At 47.3% G+C, this 23,703-nt stretch overlaps 1 protein-coding gene across 1 annotated transcript; it reads right to left on the reverse strand.

Moving 5' to 3' along the window:
- Positions 1-276: 276 nt before the first annotated feature.
- Positions 277-21,902, reverse strand: LOC134083463 (glutamate receptor ionotropic, NMDA 2D-like). The gene is made up of 6 exons (XM_062539788.1): positions 21,791-21,902; positions 5,439-5,795; positions 3,707-3,913; positions 2,360-2,626; positions 1,504-1,603; positions 277-311 (listed from the first exon to the last, which is right to left on the reverse strand). Exons 2-6 carry the CDS (start codon positions 5,730-5,732, stop codon positions 277-279), a joined length of 903 nt encoding a protein of 300 aa, XP_062395772.1. The 5' UTR covers positions 5,733-5,795; positions 21,791-21,902.
- Positions 21,903-23,703: the final 1,801 nt, after the last annotated feature.

The raw sequence follows: 23,703 nt of genomic DNA on the forward strand, positions 1-23,703 counted from the left end.
AGAGAAGAAAAAGGGAGAAAAGGAAAGGAGGAGAAGAGAGAAACAAAGAGGAGAGGAGAGGAGAATGAAAAGAAACCCAATAAGCAGAGATAGAAGGAGAGGAGTTAGGAGTGAGGAGGAGCGGAGGAGGAGAAGGCAGGAGCAGAGGGAGAGGAGCAACAGGGAAGCAGGGGAGAGAGGAGGAGAGGAGGAGAGGAGGAGAGGGGGAGAGGAGAGTCATACGGGGGAAGAATAATATTTGCATACATGTCTGATGACTTTAGAGCAGAGAAGTCGTTACTGGTTGGTGTGAGGGCATGCCTGGGGATCGTCTGTGTGAACGGAGGAAGAAACAGGAGCAGGGGAGAGAGGGAGAGATGGAGAGATGAGAGAAATAAAGGGGGGAGATGAAAGGGCGAGAGAGAGAAAATCAAGAGGAGGAAAACAGAAAGAGGGAAGAGAGAGGAATGAGAGGAGCAGAGAGGGGAAAGAAGAGATACAGAGGTACAGGGAGACTGAGAGAGAGAGAGAGAGAGAAGCCGTAAGAGTAAGCCGGGATTTTGACTATTCCACCTTTATTGAATTTGATGCTGTAATGTTTTGGCAAAAAACAATCCCGCTTGCCATGCCAATAAAGTTTCATTTAAATTGAGAGAGACAGAGCAAGCCACTGTAAGGGAGCGAGAGAGATAGAGAGACAAAGGAGAAGAGAGAGGGAGGGGTTTAATGAAAGTGTGCGTTTGTGTGAGCGAGTGAGAGGGGAAGAAATGGAGAGAGAGACAGAGAGAGAGAGAGAGAGAGAGAGAGAGCAAATTAATGAGAATGTATGTGTTTGTGTGCGAGTGTGGCAAGGGGGTGTGGGTGTTTGCAAGTGAGGCAAGGAGAGCGTGAGGGAGGGTGCAGAGATAGAGAGAGAGAAAGAGAGAGGGAGGGAAAGAGAGAGAGATAGAGAGCACGAGAGAGCACAGACAGAGGAAAGAGATATATTCAGGTTGAAATGAACCTGGCCTCACCTGTGTTTGAGAGCGCAAGTGAGCGAGATAGAGAGAGAGAGAGGGAAAGAGAGAGAGAGAGAGAGAGCGAGAGAGGTGAGGAGGGAAAGCGGTGGCCATGAGGGAAGCAGGGGAACGTGCAGCGGTGCGGTGACATTGAGAGTGAAGGAGAGCGGCCTTAATGCCCGCCGCGGCCCGGGGCAAGTCCAGCCGCTCATTCAACACACACACACACACACACACACACACACACACACACACACGCGGGGAGCCAGGCAGGGCGAGGGTTAATGCACTGCGCACAGGCTGCGCCACGACAGGCACTATGCTATATTAACACTGACACAGGCTCTGAAGGCACCCAATGAATAGAATAACACGCGCGGCCAACACCACGGGCCAGCCAGGGACATTAGAGGGGTGAAGCCCAGTCGCAAACTAACAGAGACCACAACACGTAGGCAGGCACAATAGAGATAGCAACGGAGAGAGAGAGAGAGAGAGAGAGGGAGAGAGAGAGAAAGGGAGAGACATGAAAAGAGATGGTAATAGAGGTTGTGGGGTTGAGAAAGAGGGGGAGGGAGGGAGGGAGGGATGGAGGGAGGAAGTTGGGTGGGTGGCTGGAGAGAAGTCTGTGGGTAGCAGGAGGCAGGGAGAGAGAGCAGGAGCAAGTGAGCAGAGGCAGAGAGAAGCAGGCAATCCAGGCACATGGCGAGGGTGGACATGACCACAGAGGACAAAGGAGGACAACAGGAGAGAGGGAACAAGAAGAGGAAAAAGAAGAGATGGAGCGGGGGAAAGGAGGAGGAAAAGACATATGACAGTATTGGTTCAAATGGAGAGAAAATGTTTTTAAAAAAAAAGACAGAGCTTGATGACATTTTACAGAAACGAAAACAGCAGAACATCAGTGAGAGACTGAGTGGGTGAATGAGTGAGAAGTGATCACAGTGAGCAAGTGAGCGAGTGATTAAACGCTACGGACAAGTTAAGTGGATTGGGGAGTGAGTGAGTGAGATGGAGCCATTTAATGAATTAGTTTGATGACACAAGTGCACGGGATTACATGCACAAGTGGCTGAGTTGGTGAGCGAGTGAGTGAGTGAGTGAGTGAGTGAGTGAGTGATTGAGTGAGTGAGTGGCAGCTGGTGAGATAATGCATAAGGAGGAGTGAACAAATGGCTGGATGAGAGCATGAATGCTAGTCAGCGCTTAATGAAAAGCTGAGGAAGTGGGCGAGCGGGTGATTCAGCGCGTGAGTAAGAGAGGGGTATGAGTGAGTAGACGAGCGTGAGTCACTGGACCTCGCAATAAGATGACACGTTCTGGACGTTGGAGAGAGCGCGCGAGAGCGAGAGCGAAGAGTGAAGAGGCCGCTCCGCTCTTACCTGGGCTTCGTTCTCTTTGAGCAGTCGGCGTGTCCGTGCGCCCCCCGGGTCCTCGGTCAGGTTCAGCATGACCACGCTCTTCTTCTCCCAGCCGATGAACGAGCCGTCCGTCAAGCCCTCCACCACAGACAGGAAGTCCTGGTAGCCATGGTGACGCGTGGCGACCAAGGAGAAGGCCGTCCAATCGTACTCCTCCAGCACCTCGAAGATCACCTCCAGTTGGAGAGCGGTTGAGGCACTGAATTGCAGGAATATGGAGCCCGTCTCCTGCAGAGAGGACCGCAAAGAAAAACTACATTTCCCATGACATCAGTCTATTTATTGGCTGTGTGTTGCACCATGGGAATTGATTTTGTAATGATTATTTTTATGGGCTGGAACTCCAGTGACTGCAGGCTAGGACAGAGCATTAAGGAAAGTCTCTCATGACCACTGAAGTCAGTCACATACACATTTTAAATTATGTTTGGAAAAAAAATTGTATTTTTGGGAATGAGCTTCAAAGGAAGTGCCATCAAAGGAATTCGATCTCATCCCTCTCGAGCAAAGTTTTTAAAGACATTTGTAAACACAAATGTGGTTATAGGGGCATTTTTTGGAGTCTTGTTTGGAGTCCCTTTCTGGTGCTGTGGAGCGATGAGGCCCTATAGCTCTCCTTATTATGTCTGCTGGCGAGGCTTCACAAACACACCCCTGCACAGTGGCTCGATCCGCGCACGGCTAATCAAAGCCGAGTAATGCGGGCCGGATCGAGGCCGTTTACAGGGGTGGCGCCAAAACAAAGGAATCGAGCGAAAGCCCCGCGGCGCTGATGTTTAACCTCTCACCCCTTCCCCTGCTCATTTATCCAGCCTCCCGTGCCACACGAGCGCCACGGGCACCAGGAGACGGAGCGGCAGCCTCACCCACAGCGGGCGCCTCCGCCCGCCCAGGAGCCACCGCAGCAGCAGCAGCAGCAGCAGCAGCAGGAGCCACCGCACCAGGGCTGCGTGGAGTCTGATTGAGTTCTTAGTATTAAAGCTCACAGCGGAACATCCAATACACTGAGCTAGAGCGAGCTGGGCCTGTGTGGGGAGTGTGACTCAGGCACAAGATGTGAGAAGAATGGCTCCCAAACACACACACACACACAAAAAAAACGCTGTCTGTCCCTAGCGCTTATGATTCATATGAGTAAATGGAAGCAAATACGCCAATGTGGTTCAACTCGAACGGCAGTGCTGATTCATTCGCGTGAGATGTGAGATGTCTCGCCCACCCGTGTCATACTTAACACACTCTACAGGCAAGAGTGCAGCAGTGCCCGCCGTCCCTCTACGGGTCGACCAGCGAGCCCAAACGCCCTACCTGCGGCACTCTCCCCAGTCCTGCTCCGCCGCCCACGGCCACGATGGGCAGCCCCGTCTGGGCCGAGACGAACTCCAGCATCGGGGCCAGGGGCCCCCAGGCCAAGGGCGCCGGCCGCTCCTCCTCGTAGACCAGCCCCTGCAGAGGCCTCGCCGCCAGCAGGTCGCACAGCTGGGAGAGCAGGGTCCTGGGGCTGCTGTCGTTCACCTGGACACCACAGCACACAACACACACACACACACACACACACACACACACACATATGTGAGCTCACGTCCATAGCAATCCACCGAAATGGGATTAAACTGAAATGATATTAAACAGTCCAAGAGCGATTCACATCTTGGTTACACGGAGATGATATTCAATTGACATTCAAAGCTATTCACATTCAGGTTGTGGCTGAAATGAGATTATATTCAGGCTGAAAGCTTTTGGCATGTGATTCACATTCAAATCACATTCAAATCATTTTCCTATCAAGCCCCCTCTCTGTTCTTTCACAATTCATTTTTCCTAATTAGGTCAAGATCTCCATCCAGCAGTGATATGAGGAGCACTTCATATTCCTAGAGTTCTGGCTTTAACTTTTCATGTCCGTCTTTTCCTGCCAAGATATGCCTCTCCAGCAACTTCCCATCTCTGATTTTGTGCACGCGGATATCAGTGTTGTTGGCCTTAGCTCAGTGCATGAGATTGCTTTTCAGAACTCAATTTTGCTTACCCTTCCATATTTAACATCCCTAATTTTCTAACCACCAACAAATTGATCTGGCCAGTGCTACCAACCCAAACTAGAGATGAATAAACATGAAACAAAACTAGAGCTGTCCGATGGTGTGTGGATATTATTGGTCGATATAAGCTATTTGCCGATCTATCAGCATTTATAAAGACCAATAACTATTTTAAAATGAAGTAAAGGAAAGCCAAATTCTTATACTCTTTTTAGCCCATTTGCCCTCGCGTTTAGACTCAAGTTGTCCTCTTTGTCAGAGCCTGGTTAGTGGTCACCCTTTTTCTGTTACTTTATAGTACACACGTATCCTCCACTTCCCCTTTTGTACACAAATGATGACGATTAGACTATTCAGTCTATTTCTGGGCAGAACCGTTGGCATGTGGCATGAAGTGGAAAAAATAGGCGTCACTTCTATGCTCTAGCTGGGTGGCGGTTGCAGCACGGTTTGAGCCGTGCCTGAGACATGGATATGGCACAGACACTGTGGCTGCTGTACCCACCCTGGTTACATGGGTGCCGGAATGAATCTCAACACACAATGGAGCCATTCTGCAGACAAAACCAGGCAATGTGTTCAAGTCATATGACTTATGACTTGAACTTATGAGTATGGGCGTTATCATACATTATGCTATTTTTCATTCCAATTACACAAACTATCGCACTGTTCAATGCTATTAAGGGTGTGTAAAAAAATGGAAATTGTCTTTACCACAGATGAGAACAAACAACTGGTGCCATTTGTCTTAATTATTGAATAATCTACTGTATTGTACTGTATAAAAGCCTTTTATTCATACACTAGTTAGGCATATTTAAACACAATGTCCCACCTTGATCAGAACTTTTAAATAAGTTAAATATTATAATATAATTTTACATTGTGTTAAAAATGAATATGGGATCTCTTATTGGTCTCTGAATGTCGGCATTGGTCTTTAAGTCCCAAAGGGTCAGGCTGTAACAGGAAGTGTGGAGGCGGCTGCTGACCTGGAGCCAGATGACGTTGGCTGAGCCCCACTGTGTGACGACGCTGTCCCCCAGGCTGCTGTAGACGCGGCCGAACCCCGGGTAGAGCACGCGGCCACCCGCGCCGGACGCCATGGCCTCTGCGTGGGCGCTGGCGCCGGCGTGGATCACGGCGATGTTGAAGTTCATGGAGGCGGCCACGTCGCGCTCCCGCTCCCGCTCCCGCGGCCGCAGCAGCAGGTGAGGGGAGGGGCCCACCGGCCCCACCCACTCGCTCAGGACCAGCAGGAGAGAGAGGGCAGGCCACGCCGCCATGGCCACGGGCCACCAGGAGAGCCGGGGGGGAACCGAGCCGCCGCGCGCACAGAAAGGAGGTGCCTGCGGAGGAGGAGGAGAAAGAGACAGAGGAGGGAAAAAGGGGAGAAAGACAGGAAAGGAGGCATGAAGAAAGGCAGCTTGATGGACGACAAAAGCTAGGTGTGTGTGTGTGTGTGTGTGTGTGTGTGTGTGGTTGGGGGGGGGGTTGGCTGACAAAAAGACAGAGGAGAGAAGGATAGATTGAAAACAAGAGGAAGAGAGGGAGGGGAGGAGAAAGAGAAGAGGAATGCGCCTGTGGTGGAATCTAGTTAGAGAGTAATAGAGTGAGGGGAGCAGTGCCAATGAGTTGAGGAAGGCAAACAAAAACAAGAGAGAGGGGGAGAGAGAGAGAGAGAGAGAGAGAGAGAGAGAGAGAGAGTGGGGGAGGCAAGGAGAGACAGAAGAAAAACAGAGGAGAGGGACAGAAGATGAAATAGGTATTATTTAGGCTACAGGCTGCAAAGGAACGAACAGGGAGAGGTAGGAAAATAGCAGCAGAGGAGAGGATGGATGGAGTGAGCGAAAGAGAGAGAGAGAGGGAGGGAGAGACGTAGTAATAGAGGGGGAGTGGGTAAATAGCAGACAGAGATGGGGGGTTGTTATGGAGATACATGAATAATAACAACAATTAAGCCAACTCCCACATACTGTACTAAACACATACACAAATGCATAAGCGGAGGCTATAAAGACTATACACTCGCACGTACAGCCGCCGGATGATTGACTGAAAGATATTAGGGCTAATGCAGCAGACACACCCGCACTGAAGCACTGAATTCATAGCATACACACACACACACACACACACACACACACACACACACACACACACACACACACACACACACACACGCCACACACATATCTTAGCAAATCATTTTCAATTTACTTTCGGTGCCAACCTCCCTTCCCTTTCCCGCTCTCTTTCAACCTCCCCCTCACTGTCTCACCCCCCACCCCCATCCCCCCCTCTCTCTCTTCCTCTCCCTACCTCTCTCTCTCTTTCTCTCTCTCTCCTCTAACTGTTTTTCACGACTTCAGGTGTTAATGCAATTGCTTTGAATCATACAGTTTGCTGACATAATATCCCCTTTCCTCCTCACCCTCTATTCTCTAGCCCTCCATCCGTCCCCTCTCTTCTCCGTTCCCTCTTCTCTCTCCCTCTCTTCTCTCTCTCTCTCTCTCTCCCCTCCCCATGTCTCTGACCCTGATCATTTCTTCGGAGGAACGAGGAGCACAAAACAGCAGAAGGAAAGAGATGCGGAGGAAATGAGACAGAAGGAGAGAGAGGGAGAGAAATGGAAAGAGAGATTGGATAAGAACGCTGAGTATCTGGGAGAGAGGTAAATATAGTCTTAATGAACAAGAGGATGGAATGCAGGGGGAAGAGAGAGAGAGAGAGAGAGAGAGAGAGAGAGAGAGAGAGAGAGGGGAGGGAGGGAGGGGAGAGAGGGAGAGAGAACTGAAGAATAAAATATGGAAGAGGGGAGGAAAGAGAGAAATATTGATGACCAGGGCATGTATACGTGTTTGGCTTAAACAAACATATTGGCAGACCTCTGGTTATGGGGGGAAAGGAGCGAGTGCATGACAGACAGACAGACAGATAAAGGGATGGAGGGAACAAAAGAGGCAGGAAGAGAAGGAGAAAGGGGGCTCTGAGTGTACAGTATGCTGTGATGCGTTGTCTCCGAACTACCCTGCATTGGAGCCATTACAGCCTCCTGTGGTGGGGACACAATAAAGTATTGATATTTATGGAGCTGTAGTAAACTCTATTTATTTTGTGAAGTGTGTGTGTGTGTGTGTGTGTGTGTGTGTGTGTGTGTGTGTGTGTGTGTGTGAGACTGAATGTGTGTGTGTGTGTGTGTGTGTGTGTGTGAGGGAACGTGAGTGAGGGTGCACAAACCCCCTCTTCCATACGTATTTAAAAACAAATCCCACGCTCCAACCCTCCTCTCATCCTATGCAGCTATACAGTCTGGCATGGCGGAGGAGACTGCAGCATTCCACCGACACTTGCATAGCAATGCAGTGATGTAGTCTTCCACACACTTATTAGAACAGTCTACATAGATAATTACGCTGTCGCGAGGTGATATGTTATTCAACACAGCTGATTATGCTGGCAAGTACTGATGTATAATTCCTCACAGCTGATTATACTGGTCCACAGAGCAGCGCTCGGTCTTAAAGCAGCGTAGTGTAGGAGCCTTCCGCTGCCTGTGTTAATTGCCCCGCACTTCAATCACTGCCTGTGGAGAGTTGAGGCTCGGCTGACCGTTGCTGTGCTGTGCTGTTGCTGTGCTGTGCTGTTGCTGTGCTGTGCTGTGCTGTGCTGTGCTGTGCTGTGCTGTGCTGTTGCTGTGCTGTGCTGTGCTGTGCTGTGCTGTGCTGTGCTGTTGCTGTGCTGTGCGGTTGCTGTGCTGTGCTGTGCTGAGCTGTGCTGTGCTCTGCTGTGCTGTCCTATGCTGGGCGGTTGCTGTGCTGTGCTGTTGCTGTGCTGTGCTGTGCTGTGCTGTGCTGTGCGGTTGCTGTGCACCGCTGCTGCTGTAGCATGTGTCCTCTAGACGCCCAGCAGCCGCGCTAACACTTCAAGTTATTACACATCCCACACACACGCCTCGCCTCATGCACACACACACACACACACGAGTGCGCTCACACACATTCTCGCACACACACGCACGCACACACACACACACACACACACACAAAAACACACACACACTCACTTACACACACATAAACACACGAGTATACAGTGCACAATTACTCACAAACACACACATACACACATACACAAATACACACACTCACACATACTGTACACACACGCTCTCACAAACACACATCAAACATGCTCACACAAACTCACATGCACAGTACACAGAAGACACGCGCCCACACATATGCGCACACTCACAGGACACACAACCCCAATTAATGAAAAGGCAACCAAATTCATAATTAAAAAGAGAAAACATTATCGCATATTTAAATGAGCGCAGAGATGTACATTTATATAATTAAAAGGGTACACAGAGCCCACACATTCACACACTCACATTAATTCTCCCCCTCTCCCTCTCTCTCCCTCTCTCCCTTTCTCTCTCTCTCGCTCTCTCCCTCATTCGCTCTCCCACACCCACACTTGCACACATTCACTCACTCACACAGACATACAGTCCAGCCTTGGCACAGCAGGTTCATGGGCAGCCTGGCTGATAGCACATTATAGCTGGCAGGGTAGTGGCGCGTCCGCAGCACGTGGGGGGCACGTATAGTGTGCTGTTCTATGCTGTTGCCGTGCCACTGCCTTCTCCCCCCCCCCCTCCCTCTCTCTTTCTCTCTCCCTTTCTCTGTTACTTACCAGTGTTGCTGTAAACACCTGTCGTAAAGCGTCACGCCTATGCTTTGATGACCCCGGCTATCAAAAGCCATCGGAGTGACAAACAGCCCCCTAATCCATCACCCAGGCCAGCCGTGGAGGGGCCATTCTCTGCCACACAATGCTACTTGTTGTTAGCACGTGAGCACGAGAGGCAGCGGGATCGCAGCCCCTGTGGCCGCTACGGGAGCATAATTAAAACCTGACTCATCCGGTGACCATTCCTTATGTAAAAATGACACAGAGCGCAGGGGGGCTCGAATGAGAGCAAAGCTTCCTCTTTGTCCGGCCGGAGCCGTGTGTCTCTTGGCTGGACGCGCTCCAGTCTGCATCACTCTTCCTCTCTGGCAGCTGAGGGGCTGGGCCTTTATGTGTCGGAGCAGCATGGCATCCCCAGTGCAGTAAACACCACGGCACAACACACACACACACACACACACAGAGAGAGACACACACGGACACACACACACACACACACACACACACACACACACACACACACACACACACACAGAGACATACACACGGACACACACACACACACACACAGTATTTATGCGCGTTTGGCTTCAACAGGCTGCCTTTTTATTACCATGCAGAAGCAACTGCAGAGGACAGGTTAAAGCTTCTAAATCGCTCTTGTCCATAACAGAATGTTTATTGGTGCAAGAAGGGATTATTTTTTTTCCAACATATTCTCCGTGCTCTTTTATTTCCCCCTTTCTTTTCCCGCCGCTCTCTCTTTACAACAATCTCCTTTCAGTGCGTGTGTGTGTGTGTTTTTTTTTGTTCTACATCAATGAGGAGCCTGCGCCTACACCCACAGCATCCGCGCCTGGGCCATTGAGTCTCCCACTCGCACGCACACGCCAGCCGCCTCTTACTCAGCACTCTCGAAAAAAAAAAAAAAAAAAAAGCACCTGAATGAATTCCTACCAAACTCTCCTGGCAGGCAGCCAGGCTTTTGAGGGGCGAGTTAAATATGCCTATGAATGTCACAAAGGCTCGCGGGACGGGGACTTTTATGCAGATATATCCACCTCCACCCCACTTGTGCGCGGCGCTTTGATTAGCCTGGCTATAGCAACACCGGGCGCATTATGAGCGGGGGCCGCACGGTCCTGTTTCCATCATCACCTGTCTGACATAAACAGAGCGCGCCAGGCCCATCCTGCGCCGCGCGCCCACACGCTGATGTTCTTGATGATAATACAGGAATCATTTCACTCAGAGCTGCAGGGGACCACGGTGATCGCTGTGGCAAAAAAATATAATATGCTGCCCACTGCTGATATTCAAATCATATCGTCCCAGCTGTGAGAGACAACGGGTAGTTGCACAATTTATAGCGTTTGGATTGGGCATAAGTTCAGTTCAAAGGTCGACAGAGGAATTGAGACACATTTTACTTGGCGTACTTTTCGTGCTTCAAAATAATACAGGACAGGCTCCCAGGACGGACGGAGCGCAGGGAAACTACTAGAATGCTGACATATGGTAAAACATGACAGGTAACACACACCTTATGGGCGTTTACACACAATCCTGAAGAACACTCTGGCATACACGCCCGTCTCCCTGTGACAGGCCCCTCACACAGGGCCTCTGGTGGCTCCTTCACAACCCGCTACCTTACCACACGCACAACCTGATGATTGCAAAAACCGCAGCAACAGCTGCTGCACAGCACACCCTGGGCAAACAAGCTTTCAATGGGGACAAACCAAAGCAAAAGTCATATATATTCATGTTTTTTTTCCACAAACACATGAGCTACCGCTGCTGTTGCTATAGTCATTTGCACACACTGGCAATGTTTTCATTTCCAATTCAGTCAGGGGTTTGGGAAAATTTGCAAGGGACCAATTTCAGAGGGTACTCCTGTTTAGGTTTCAGTAAAACCAAGTGGGTAATTGACAGTGAGGTGAGTTTTGAAAGACAGGTCACGTCTTCCGAATCTGCATGGTGAACAATGTAACGAGGGATTTTTTTTATTGGAAGTGCTTTGTTGTTTTTTGTTTTTAACATGAGCTGGTCCCTGAGCTTGTGTGCTGTGTAACTGTCAGCGAATGTGAAAGACAACTGATTTGATAATGAGGGAAGCATATTAAGCCTGTCGCCTGGCGCAAGTACCCTCCCACACACTGAAAAACACACACACACACACACGCACATAGTTACACACACACACCACAAGCCCTCACATCACATCTGGGCACTTGGTCTCTCTCTCTCACACACACACACACACACATTTGGATGCACGCTGCACAGCCCCAACATACTACTGGTCACGGGTGTAGACGTGCAGCTGCCAACATGCAGAGCAGAGACAAACAGCACATGAATTGTGCACATGCACATCTGCCTATGGCAAGACTTCCCAAACAATATGATCTTTTTCAAGCACATCTCAATGGAAGCATAGAGCAGAACATTAAGCAAACACAAAGACAAACACACACTCTCCCCGGCACAGACTCTGGCCTGCTACATGCATGAACACACTGGCAGACACTCAAATTACATATCACACCAGCACATGCTCTCTCTCACATACACACACACACACTCTCTCACACACACGCGCGCACACACACACACACACACACACACACACACACACACACACACACACACACACACACACACACACACACGGACAGATTAGGCTAAGCTCATACACACCGGCACACACGGCGGACCCCGCCAACACGTCTGGCACAGGGGACGTACAGCTGCCAACTCTCAACGCACACTCGCACACTCTTTCACACACTCACATGTGCGCACACACACACACACACACACCGCACACACATGCACATGAACACACAGGCATGAGACTCCCCCAAAAGGCATGAAAAAAGGGCAGCACACCTGTGGTCACAACACCTCTGTTCTGAGACATTCTGCAGTGGCCTCTGCAGACGAGAGGACGCAGAGATGTCTTCAGATGGATGCGTTTGTTTAGTCCCCCGTAATGCCCAAATGTTTCCTGGGTGGATCTGGCCTCATAACACATTCCAGTCAGTGGCGCTCCACTTCCTCCCTGCCTCTGGCAGCTGGTCTGAGATCTGCTGCTCTCACCTCCTGTCTATCACCGGCAAAATGCTGCAGCTGACCCTAGACCTGCGAGTGTGGGCAGCACCAGCAATTCGCAGAACAACGGCCACAAGGCACATCCCTAAATGTATAATGCCAGCAGGCTCCAATCAATCAAATCTGGGCAAATCACAGCGACCAAAAAAATCTCTCTCTCTCTCTCTCTCTCTCTCTCTCTCTCTATCTATCTTTCAATTTCTCTCTCTCTCTCTGTCTCTCTCTCTCACACACACACACACACACACACACACACACACACACACACACACACACACACACAGCTATGAGCGGCTCTGTACTTGCAGCAGCCTTGCGGGGCACTTAGCCATAAAGAGCCTTCCTATATGCATGGCACAGGCTAAAGGTGACAGACACAGCAATCTGTCATGTGGACAGCAGAGAGAGAGGAACACACAGGTGCCACACTAGTGAAGGAACTCTCATTCCACACTTTGATGCGGACATCATTGCCAAAGCAGATTAGACACTGTAGTTAGATTAATTAGTTTAAGCATACTATGTTATGGGTGTACTATGGTAAACACATATGTAAAGCAAGGAGATAAACGTTTTACCATCTACAACATGCATTAACTTTGTTTAATCGAACGGTGTGTCGTCCATTATCACTTACATATACAAACTTCTAGCAAAAGGTTGAGTATATATTAAAGGGTAAAGCACATCATATCTGGAAAATCTGGAACATTACTTTTCAATGGAGCGAAATTCTAATGAAAGAATAATAGTCCTCTTTGCCTGCTAGGAGGAGAATGGCTGTACTGCTTTTACTTTGGCTGTAATGAGTTCTATCATAACATTAACTGACTCATTACAATTGTCTTGAAATACTGTGACACTGTGCAGCACATACCTCAATGAAGTTGCTGTCTATTATTCACCCCAATTATGCAACTGATCACTGCATCACAGTTGAAATGTTTCAACATTTTAATGCAAATTGATATTTTAGCTACATGTGTACTGCCTCCGCATTGAAATTGAGTCTCATTAATTTTAATTTGCTTCAGTCAATATACGTGACTGTAAAATGAGTTATACTCATTCGTATCGACAATCGGTGTATTTACTACCTACTTGACATAATGTAGATTGTGTGCTGAAAATATAAAACGGCTGAAATGAAAGGACAAATACAAGAAAAAATATAGCCGCAAGCGGCGATGGCGGGCCCGAGCACCTGCGGTGCGGAGACCTGTGACATTTCGGAATCTAATAAAGCACCATGTGCATGTTGATGGGCATGTGCTTGAGCAACACACATGCCCACCAAATTTGGTCAATTTTCCTGAATGTATGTGTCAACCACAACAGACAATGCACTAGGTGGCGCTATAGAGTCCCTAAGGCCACACACCCTAGGCCAGAACTGTAAATCTGACTATCGATAGCAATAACGCACAAGCCCACCAAATTTGGTTCATTTTCGTGAATGTGTGTGTCAACCACAACAGACAAAGCGCTAGGTGGCGCTATAGAGTCCTTAAGCCACACCCTAGGCCAGAGCCCTGTCTCTGACTAGCCAAAGCAATAACACACAAGTCCACCAAATTTGGTTCATTTTCGTGAATGTTTGTGTCAACCACAACAGATAACATGCTGCTAGGTGGCGCTGTAGAGTCCCTACGCCACACCCTAGGCCAAAGCTCTGTCTCTGACTAGCCATAGCAATACCACACAAGTCCACCAAATTTGGTTCATTTTCGTGAATGTTTGTGTCAACCACAACAGATAACATGCTGCTAGGTGGCGCTGTAGAGTCCCGAAGCCACACCCTTGGCCAGAGCTCTGTCTCTGACTAGCCATAGCAATAACACATATGCCCACCAAATTTGGTCAATTTTCCTGAATGTATGTGTCAACCACAACAGACAACACACTAGGTGGCGCTATAGAGTCCCTAAGCCACACCCTAGGCCAGAACTCTAAATCTGACTATGGATAGTAATAACGCACAAGCCCACCAAATTTGGTTCATTTTCGTGAATGTGTGTGTCAACCACAACAGACAATGCGCTAGGTGGCGCTATAGAGTCCTTAAGCCACACCCTAGGCCAGAGCCCTGTCTCTGACTAGCCAAAGCAATAATACACAAGTCCACCAAATTTGGTTCATTTTCGTGAATGTTTGTGTCAACCACAACATATAACATGCTGCTAGGTGGCGCTGTAGAGTCCCGAAGCCACACCCTTGGCCAGAGCTCTGTCTCTGACTAGCCATAGCAATAACACACAAGTCCACCAAATTTGGTTCATTTTCGTTAATGTATGTGTCAACCACAACAGACAATGCACTGCTAGGTGGCGCTATAGAGTCCCTAAGCCACACCTTAGGCCAGCGCTCTGTCTCTGAGTAGCAGTAGCAATTCCACATGTAGCTGCCAAATTACATCCAAATTAGTCACTGTTTTCTGCCTATAACACCAACTTCCTGTTTCTTTAATAATACGCCATAATTCAAACCTTCGCCATTTCAATATACTTTTGAAATTCAAAAATCTGGTCGCAATTTCTCTTAAGCAACCCCTCAAGATCATTTTACTGCTGAAATGACATGATTTTGATAAACCGTCTAGGAAAAGTGTTTCAAAATACATGACGTGCAAAAATCATAATCATAATCATAACTCAAATTCTTCTAAGATTCACTGTGTAGTTTCAATGTAAAAGTTGTTCAGATTAATACAACACATATGCCCACCAAATTTGGTTCATTTTCGTGCATTTATGTGTCAACCACAAAAGACACCGTGCTAGGTGGCGCTATAGAGTCCCTGAGCCACACCCTTGGCCAGATCTCAGTCTCTGAGTAGCGTTACCAATTCCACATCTAACTGCCAAATTTCAAGAGTTTTAGAGCATGCCAAGTTGGTGAAAAAAGGCCAAACATGACCTGTAAGAGGAATCCACAGACATAATAATAATAATAAATATAGCTGCAAGCAGCAATGTGGGGGCCAAGCAGGCAGGACAAAAAGGCCAGAGTTGCCATGGTAACTCAATGCTGTTACGTCAGGCATGTAGTTTTAAGCAGTCACAAGAATTTTGATGTCAAACAACCCAAGATTGGCCGAGATGCGAGCTCACTTCCTGTTCGGCGGCTTCGTCGTCAATTTCTATTTGCTGTTGCGGGCGAACGGTTTAAGATATCCTTTCGAAAATCAAGTCCTATGTTACGCTCAGGCTGAGGATCATCCGTGTGAAGTTTTGTGCAGATCAGATAAATTTTGTGACCTGTGGAAATGTTTAAGGGATTTTGATTAAATCCAATATGGCAGCCGAATCAAAATGGTTGATGTCACAAGTTGAGATGGGTCAGCCTAAGGACCTCCCAAAGTATAACCAGACACCAATAGCACGTTTAAATTTCAAACACATCAACAGCTACAGGCCAAAATGCCTTTTTGCTAATTACAGCGCCCTCTAGAGGTCAAAGGTCACCAAATTTCTTGAGCCTCTTCCTGATGGGGTCTTGAGTCCATGTACCAAGTTTGGTTCTGATGCGTGCAAGGTTTGCTGAAATATGAGCCCACTTCCTGTTTTGCGGCTTCGCCGCGAATTTTGATTGGCTGTTTCGGGCTAACGGTAAAAGTTCCGAAGACGAAAACCACGGCCTGTATTAGTCGTTGTATACAGATGCTATGTGTGAAATTTGGTGAAAATCAGAGAAAAATTGTGACCTCCAATACATTTTAAGTGTTTTTGATAAAATCCAAAATGGCGGAAAATCCATCATGGCGGAAAATGATGTCACAGGGTGCGTTGAACTCGGGCTGGTCCAAGGATTACATAGATACCTGGTTTTTGAGAATTGGCCCAAGGGTTCAAAAGTTACGTGCGTGAACGCACGTCCAACTTTGACCTGTTGGTGGCGCTAGAGGGCTTGAGTTGCCAACATGAAACTTGGTCACATGAATCATCAGATTGTCCCCAATCAGTGTGCCAAATTTCACAACTTTTCACCAGTCGGTTCTATGGGCTGCCATTGACTTCAATGGCAGAGGAATAATAACAAATATAGCTGCAAGCAGCAATGTGGGGGCCAAGCAGGAAGGTCAAAAGGCCAGAGTTGCCATGGTAACTCAATGCTGTTCAGTCAGGTATATAGTTTTAAGCAGTCACAAGAATTTTGATGTCAAACAACCCAAGATTGGCCGAGATGCAAGCCCACTTCCTGTTTGGCGGCTTCGCCGCTATTTTCGATTGGCTGTTGCGGGAGAACGGTTTAAGACATCATTACGAAAACCAAGGCCTATATTAGGCTCGGGCTGAAGATCATCCGTGTGAAGTTTCGTGCAGATCGGATACACTTTGTGACCTGTGGAAATGTTTAGGGGGTTTTGATTAAATCCAATATGGCGGCCGAATCAAATAGGTTGATGTCACAAATTGAGCTGGGTCAGCCTAAGTAGCTCCCACAGTATAACCAGACACCAGTAGCAAGTTTAAATTCCAAACAAATCAACAGCTACAGGCCAAAATGTCTTTTTACTAATTGCAGCGCCCCCTAGAGGTCAAAGGTCACCAAATTTCTTGAGCCTCCTTCTGATGGGGTCTTGAGTCCATGCACCAAGTTTGGTTTTGATGCGTGCAAGGGTTGCTGAAATATGAGCCCACTTCCTGTTTGGCGGCTTCGCTGTGAATTTCGATTGGCTGTCACAGGCCAACGGTTAAAGTTCCGAAGACGAAAAGCACGAGCTGAATTAGTCTTGGTCTGAAGATGCTCTGTGTTAAATTTGGGGAAAATCAGAGAAAAATTGTGACCTCCAATACATTTTAAGTGTTTTCCATAAAATCCAAAATGGCGGAAAATCCATCATGGCGGAAAATGACGACACAGGGTGCGTTGAACTCGGGCTGGTCCAAGGATTACAAAGATACCTGGTTTTTGAAAATTGGCCCAAGGGTTCATAAGTTACGTGCGTGAACGCAAGTCCAACTTTGACCTGTTGGTGGCGCTAGAGGGCTTGAGCTGCCGACATGAAACGTGGTCAGAAGAATATTCAGACTGTCCCTAATCAGTGTGCCAAATTTCATAACTTTTCCATAGCCGGTTCTATGGGCTGCCATTGGTTTCAATGCACAGAGGAATAATAATAATAATAGTTTATAATAATAAGAAAACTAACAAACACAATGGGGTCCTCGCAGCTTCGCTGCTTGGCCCCCAATAATAATAGTTTATAATAAGAAAACTAACAAACACAATGGGGTCCTCGCAGCTTCGCTGCTTGGCCCCCAATAATAATCTGAGCAGAAGCAATAGGGCCTTGCACCTACGGTGCAGCCACTTTCAGTGGCCGCACCTCGGTGCTCAGGCCCTAAAAATCACAACTTGGACCTACAGTACTTTCTGAAATCAATACTAGACTACTCAATACTCAATACTAGGCCTACTAGTCTACCCCTCATGGGCACAACATTTCAATATTTCAAGAAGTCCATCAAGGCCACATATGAGGCAATATTTATAGGAGGTGAAAACAAATGTGCTACATGGTATAGTAAATGCTGTGTTGAAAGGATGTGGTTTCATTCTAAAGCCTAGATATACATATAAATGTACCACTTGATGTTAAACTGTATAGATATCTATAGATGTCTTAATTTATAACTCATTTTACAGACTAAACAAATAAGGACCTTAATATTCTTACAACGTTTAAAATTAACAAAGTGTTATAACTCTCTGTACCTGTAGCTCACACGGACAAAGTGTTCCTGATGCTTCCACTGTATGGTGTGTACATTTTGATTTAGTTCATGCATAGCAGATGCTATGAAGATTCAAACTGCATGCAGCACATCACAGAACCTCTATGGAGCCTTTCTGAGTGAATGATAAAGAATTAGCCTATCAAAGAGACCTAAACCTAACCTAGTCATCAATACTGTATATTTCTACCAGTATAAACGAGCCGTGTTTGACGTATCTTGAGCCTTTGTTATTATCACACCTGCTCACGTAACTGCCTGAGGCAGACCATGTCAACATGCAACATGTCAAATTCATTTTCTGTCCATCATAGTCCATCATTGAGAGCAGCACACAGCCTCTATAAATCAGCTGTTTGACACATTTTCTTAGATAACAAACAACTAAAACCCAAAGAGAACAGACTGGGGCTAGTGTACTGTAGTGCAATGGTGAGCAACTTTGTCTTGGCTGGCAATGTTGATGCTGGAGGTGGATTCATAGCACACCTAAGAACTGAGATGGTCATGTTCATGTTTTCTGTTGCATGTGACCAACTTTTTGTGTTTTGCACGGTACCATCATTCACCGTAGTACAGCAACATACAGATTCCATCAGTGTTTGTTCCATCATAATAAAAATGTCTCTGCTGAAAAATACCCTGCCAGTCAGTGTGTGCACGTGTGTGTGTGTGTGTGTGTGTGTGTGTGTGTGTGTGTGTGTGTGTGTGTGTGTGTGTGTGTGTGTGTGTGTGTGTGTGTGTGTGTGTGTGTGTGTGTGTGTGTGTGTGTGTCGTGTGTGTGTGTGTGTGTGTGTGTGTGTCCATGTATGTGTGCAGCCATGTGGTAACTAGACATTCTTCCACCCTCAGCTCCAAAACTGCAACTATACGCTAATGTGAATGAGTGTGGTGTTTATCAATGCGGCCCAGACCAACCCACAGGAGACCACGAGGAGAGGGGAGCACTGTAATCTCTTTAAAACACCAGTCTCTGATCTTATTAAAGACTAATTGATGTTCTATGTTAACGAGCTTTACCTTAATTAGTCACATTTAAGTGAACAGGGGGTGCTTCAGGGGAGGAGGATGATGGGAGTTTGGTTTAGGGCGTTATGAAAGTATCCCTGATGTTACATTCAAAACAGGAGCAGGGAGAGAGAGAGAGAGAGAGAGAGAGAGAGAGAGAACGAGTGAGAGAGAGAGGGGGGAGACTGATGAAAAGTGTCAGGAAAAAAGGCAAGAAAAAGAGTGAGTGAAAAAAAGCGATTGCATGGAGAGAACACGAGGGATGTAAAGTTGTGAGGTTCTGGTGGAGGATGAAGGAGGGGGGAGTGTAGGGTGGAAGAAGAAAAACCCTGCGAGGGAAAAAAGGAGTGAGAGAGTGCGGGAGACAAGAGCAAGAGAGAGAGAGAGAGAGAGAGAGAGGGAGAGCAACACAGTAAATGTGAGTTTTAAAAAAGAACCCGTTCGGCGTAATTGATGAGGGAACTGAGAGAGAAGCAGGAGAGGGAACACAAACGTTGACTCTTGTTGCTCTCATTCCTCTGATCAAACCCTCCAACCATGTTCACCCTCTGATATTCAATCCCAGCTGCCCCCTCTCCTCCCTCCCCCACTCCCCGCTGTCTCCTCCTATCTCTCAGCCTCTCTCCTTCCTCCTCACTCTCATTTTTCATTCCTCTCTTAACCCTCGCAGCACGCCTTCGTCGTCCCTCTCTCACACCGTTGCCCATTTTGTGATGTACATCTGCCCTGTCTCACGCCAGCCCGTTCTCCAGCGCCAGGTCTCTGGTGCCCCTTCCCACTTGTCTCTTCAGCCTCCATCTCAGTGGCATCTCGTCCTGCCGCTCTCTCGCCCCTTCCTACCCCTGCAGCTCCGTCTCCACACCTCTGTCTCTCCTCCTCCTCGCGCTCTCGCTCTCTCTACACCTCTTGCTTTTTTCACCACACTCTCTGTCCACACCTCCACATAGCATCCTATATCCCTCTCTCCTTTTCTTCACCCTCCCTTCTCTCTCTCTCTCTCTCTCTCTCTTTCTGTATCACCAGTGTTTCTAGGCTCAGCTGGTACAGTAGAGCCTCGAGAGCATCAGTAAGACAGATTGGTGGAGCAGGCTTGTATTGACACCGGAGGTGTGCAATGTGTGCATTAAAGTGCTGCAGTGTAAGTGTAATGTGTATGTATGCACACACACGTGTGTGTACATACTGCGTGTGAAATTCCCAAGCTCAATTTGTACAGTCCATGGAATTAGGAAGAATGTTTGATGTTTTCAAAAAAAATCAATAAGATTAATAAGACACTGATACGAAACAAGCACAGGGGAATGGAAGCTGAAAAAGCTTAGAAGAAAAGCGAGACGTGTTTCAGAAAAGCAAGACGTGAGTCACAGCCTCACACTGGAAGGATTTAAGCAGCCCTAACGACAGCAGTTATTTACTCCCATGTCAAATCAGGGCAATGCTTCAGCCTGTGCTAAGGGGTCCATGAAGTTGAACCAACCCAAAAAACCTCAAAGCACAGCAGCACTTCACCAAGAGCTTTTGTTAGTCCCTGATCTTCACTGTATGTTCCAAATGAAAGAGACAGAGAGAGACAGAGAGAGAGAGAGAGAGAGAGAGAGAGAGAGAGAGAGAGAGAGAGAGAGAGAGACTGCAGCAGGTTCACCATGCTTGTCATGTGGGTCAGATAGCTCCCTTTCGGTGCAGTAACAAGTCCATAGGCTCAATGCCCTCTTGGGCCTGAGGATGTTTTCTTTCCATGTCAGCCTGAGCTCTAACATACAGCAACTTGGTGCAAATACCACTGGGCGAAGTTGAGCAAAATGACGATGCAATCTCAACACAATGCTTATGAGAGCACTGCATGTCTACAGGCTGACTCAAACCAATCTGGGGAATAATTATTTGATCTCAGCTGTATGTGAACAACATGAGAAATAGAATTTGATGAGTTGTACACGAAAAACGGTCCCTGTTGAATTTGTGCAGTTGCCTAAATATGCGATGATGACTGAATTGGCAGAGAAAACCCGTATTACTCTGAATTCCCCACCTTTTCATACATAAATACATACTCAGACAAAAATAGATATACTTGACATGATGGACAGGCTAACCAAAAGCTCAATCCAAACTGCACGAAGACACAGAGAGGCGCGAATTCATGCTATATCGTGTGAAGTGTGTGCTTCATCAATAGCTCTGTTCACTTATATTGATAAATCCGCAGTAACACACACAAGTGAAACGGCATAGGGATACAGCGCATACCAACGATACTTGCAGCACCGACGAAAGACGGGGCAGCATTTTAAATGGGTTTAAATATTCCATTGACAAACAGATGCTGTTTTCCTGAATTCACTAATTGAGCTCGCGACTATAGTGTCCCTCTCAGTGCAGTGTGTGCGCGCGCTATGCCTATGTTTGTGTGAGTCAGTGTGTGACTGTGTGTGTATCCACATGTAGGCTACTGTAAACGTTTGTATGAGTGCGTGAGGAAGAAAAAAAACCTGAGGAAAATAATGTTTGTTTCATGATGTGTGAATACCCCAGTGTCCGATGTTAGTGTTCGCGAAGCAATGACAGAGGGGTCAAAGCCCCGTGCGCCGGCCGTTTCCACCTCTCTATCTACTGCCATCCATCTTTCCAACATATAGCGCATCAAACACCGCCACCCGGAACCTTACCCGCACTGTCAATGACACATTTCCCCGCTCCGCACGACTGCGTCTGCCCATCTCGAGAGATATCCAAACATCTCCCCAAAGCGCAACATTCATTAAAGATATACTTACTGTTTTTCACGAGCCTGTCCCCCCTCTCTCCCTTCGTCTCTCCATTCTTTTCACATCATTTCTTTTGAGGTATCCTTGTTTTACTGGTTGTTCCCCCAGAAATACATGTACATGGATATCCAACATGTATTCAGTTTCTCTAGCTCTCTCTCTCGCTACCTATCACTCCCTCCCTTTCTCCCCTCTTTCGCTCTCTCTTTCCTCTCTCTCTCCCTCTCCCTCTTCCCTGTTCTTTTGTTAAAATTCAGTATATGCTCCCCGTCACCTAGCAACCGTCAACCCCTCTCTCTCCCTCCTCCCTCTCTCTCTCTCTCACTCTCCGGTCCTCTCTCTCTCTCTCTCTCACCGGCGACACGTGTTGAATGCTAAACTTAGCGATGTGGAATAATATTAATAACACACTCCTTTTCTTTCCTCTCCTCTCTTGCTCTCCATCCTCCCTCCCCTCACTCACTCTTGCGTATCATAATGCAATATAAATATTTACTAGAACCACTCAACCCTCTATTGCGCTTGAACCCCCTCCCTCCGACTGCATGTCCAGCACCCCTCCCATTCTGCGTTTCTCCAGCATCGTACCGCTGTTTCTGCTTCTCCTAGCAAAACGGAGGTGTTGCGCCTGTACGCTAGCTGTCGACCCGACAACATGTGAGTGTCACAGTGTGTTCATTTAACGCGTAGACTGTGCTACGCGTCTCTCCGTGGCTGCATGTGTGTATCAGGACAAGCCATAGGTTCTTGAGGAAGAGTCGCCTATGCATGGGGTGTATGAGGTATGTCGTGTGTAGCATCATCCTGTGCCGCAGTTGCTGAGACAGTGTCCAGTTAACCAGCAGGACCAGTGAGTGTGCGTGTGTGTCCTGTAGCTTGCGTGCGCATTGGATTTGCAAACTACTCGAATCAAATCAGAAAGAAAGACAACAGTTGAGTTACAGAAATTGTCGACTGTCGACTCTATCTTTCCTTCTTTTGCATACTTTCTTGCCCCTCTCACTTATCAACAGACAAAACATGTAGGAAAATGCTTTTTTTATTTTACAGAAAGTAAACTGTAATATCACGTTAATAAACCAATAGTCCCAGGTAATCACGTGAGTATGGAATGATCAGATGACGCTATTGATGGAAAGCAGAAAGCCTCACCAGCTTAATGGACATAGATTGGCCAGTTCCCCCTCAGTGATCATTCATCGGTGTGTGTTGGTTTCCGTGTAGTTTGGGCAGTGCAAGGCGCTTGAGTGTGCGTTCGTTTGTGTCTTTGTATAATGAGCGATGGAAATCGCCAATTTCGTGAATGAAACATAAGGGAAAACATAAGAAAAAACACCTACAGACTGTCCAATACACTCTCACAGTATGTACAGATAGAAATGCAGATTCTCACACATGTATTCAGTCTCCTTGACAAACCAGACATGGAGCAATCCATATCTGGATCATAATCGACATTTAATCCAAGTGGTGGCCTTCTCTATTAATAACTCCAGCTATCACAGGCAAGTCAGTTTGCATAAAACGCGGTTAAATCTTCACATCTGAAGAAGTGTGTAGTGTCAGTTCCGTTTTATCTACTTCCTGTATGCATTAATCTTCATTTGTATTCATCAATCAATTTACCCCTCCCATCTGCTCTATCACTCTTCCACACACCATTGACTTTCATTGGACACAGAGGACTGGCAGTTGCAATACCAACGTGAAATACATGGAAAAGGCTATTTTAAAGAACATGTTATGGGAGTTGAATGTGCCTGCATCCTCACTTTGTGTGTGTGTGTGTGTGTGTGTGTGTGTGTGTGTGTGTGTGTGTGTGTGTGTGTGTGTGTGTGTGTGCACTTTGTGCATTAACCCCAATCTGATTCTGATTCGAATTGTTTGACTATCTCTGTTTGTTCATCTGTTTTCCTCTGAGC

The sequence above is a fragment of the Sardina pilchardus genome, chromosome 6 (genome assembly GCF_963854185.1).
Source record: "Sardina pilchardus chromosome 6, fSarPil1.1, whole genome shotgun sequence".
In the NCBI taxonomy this organism is placed as follows: Eukaryota; Metazoa; Chordata; class Actinopteri; order Clupeiformes; family Clupeidae; genus Sardina; species Sardina pilchardus.

What these genes read in the sequence shown, in the direction of transcription:
- LOC134083463 (XM_062539788.1), bottom strand. Translation starts at nt 5,732, where the DNA reads ATGGCGGCGTGGCCTGCCCTCTCTCTCCTGCTGGTCCTGAGCGAGTGG. An exon ending in GACTGGGGAGAGTGCCGCAG is followed by an intron (nt 2,627 to 3,706) that starts GTAGGGCGTTTG and finishes TCCTCTCTGCAG; the next exon opens with GAGACGGGCTCCATATTCCT. An exon ending in CTATTACCATCTCTTTTCAT is followed by an intron (nt 312 to 1,503) that starts GTCTCTCCCTTT and finishes CCGTTCACACAG; the next exon opens with ACGATCCCCAGGCATGCCCT.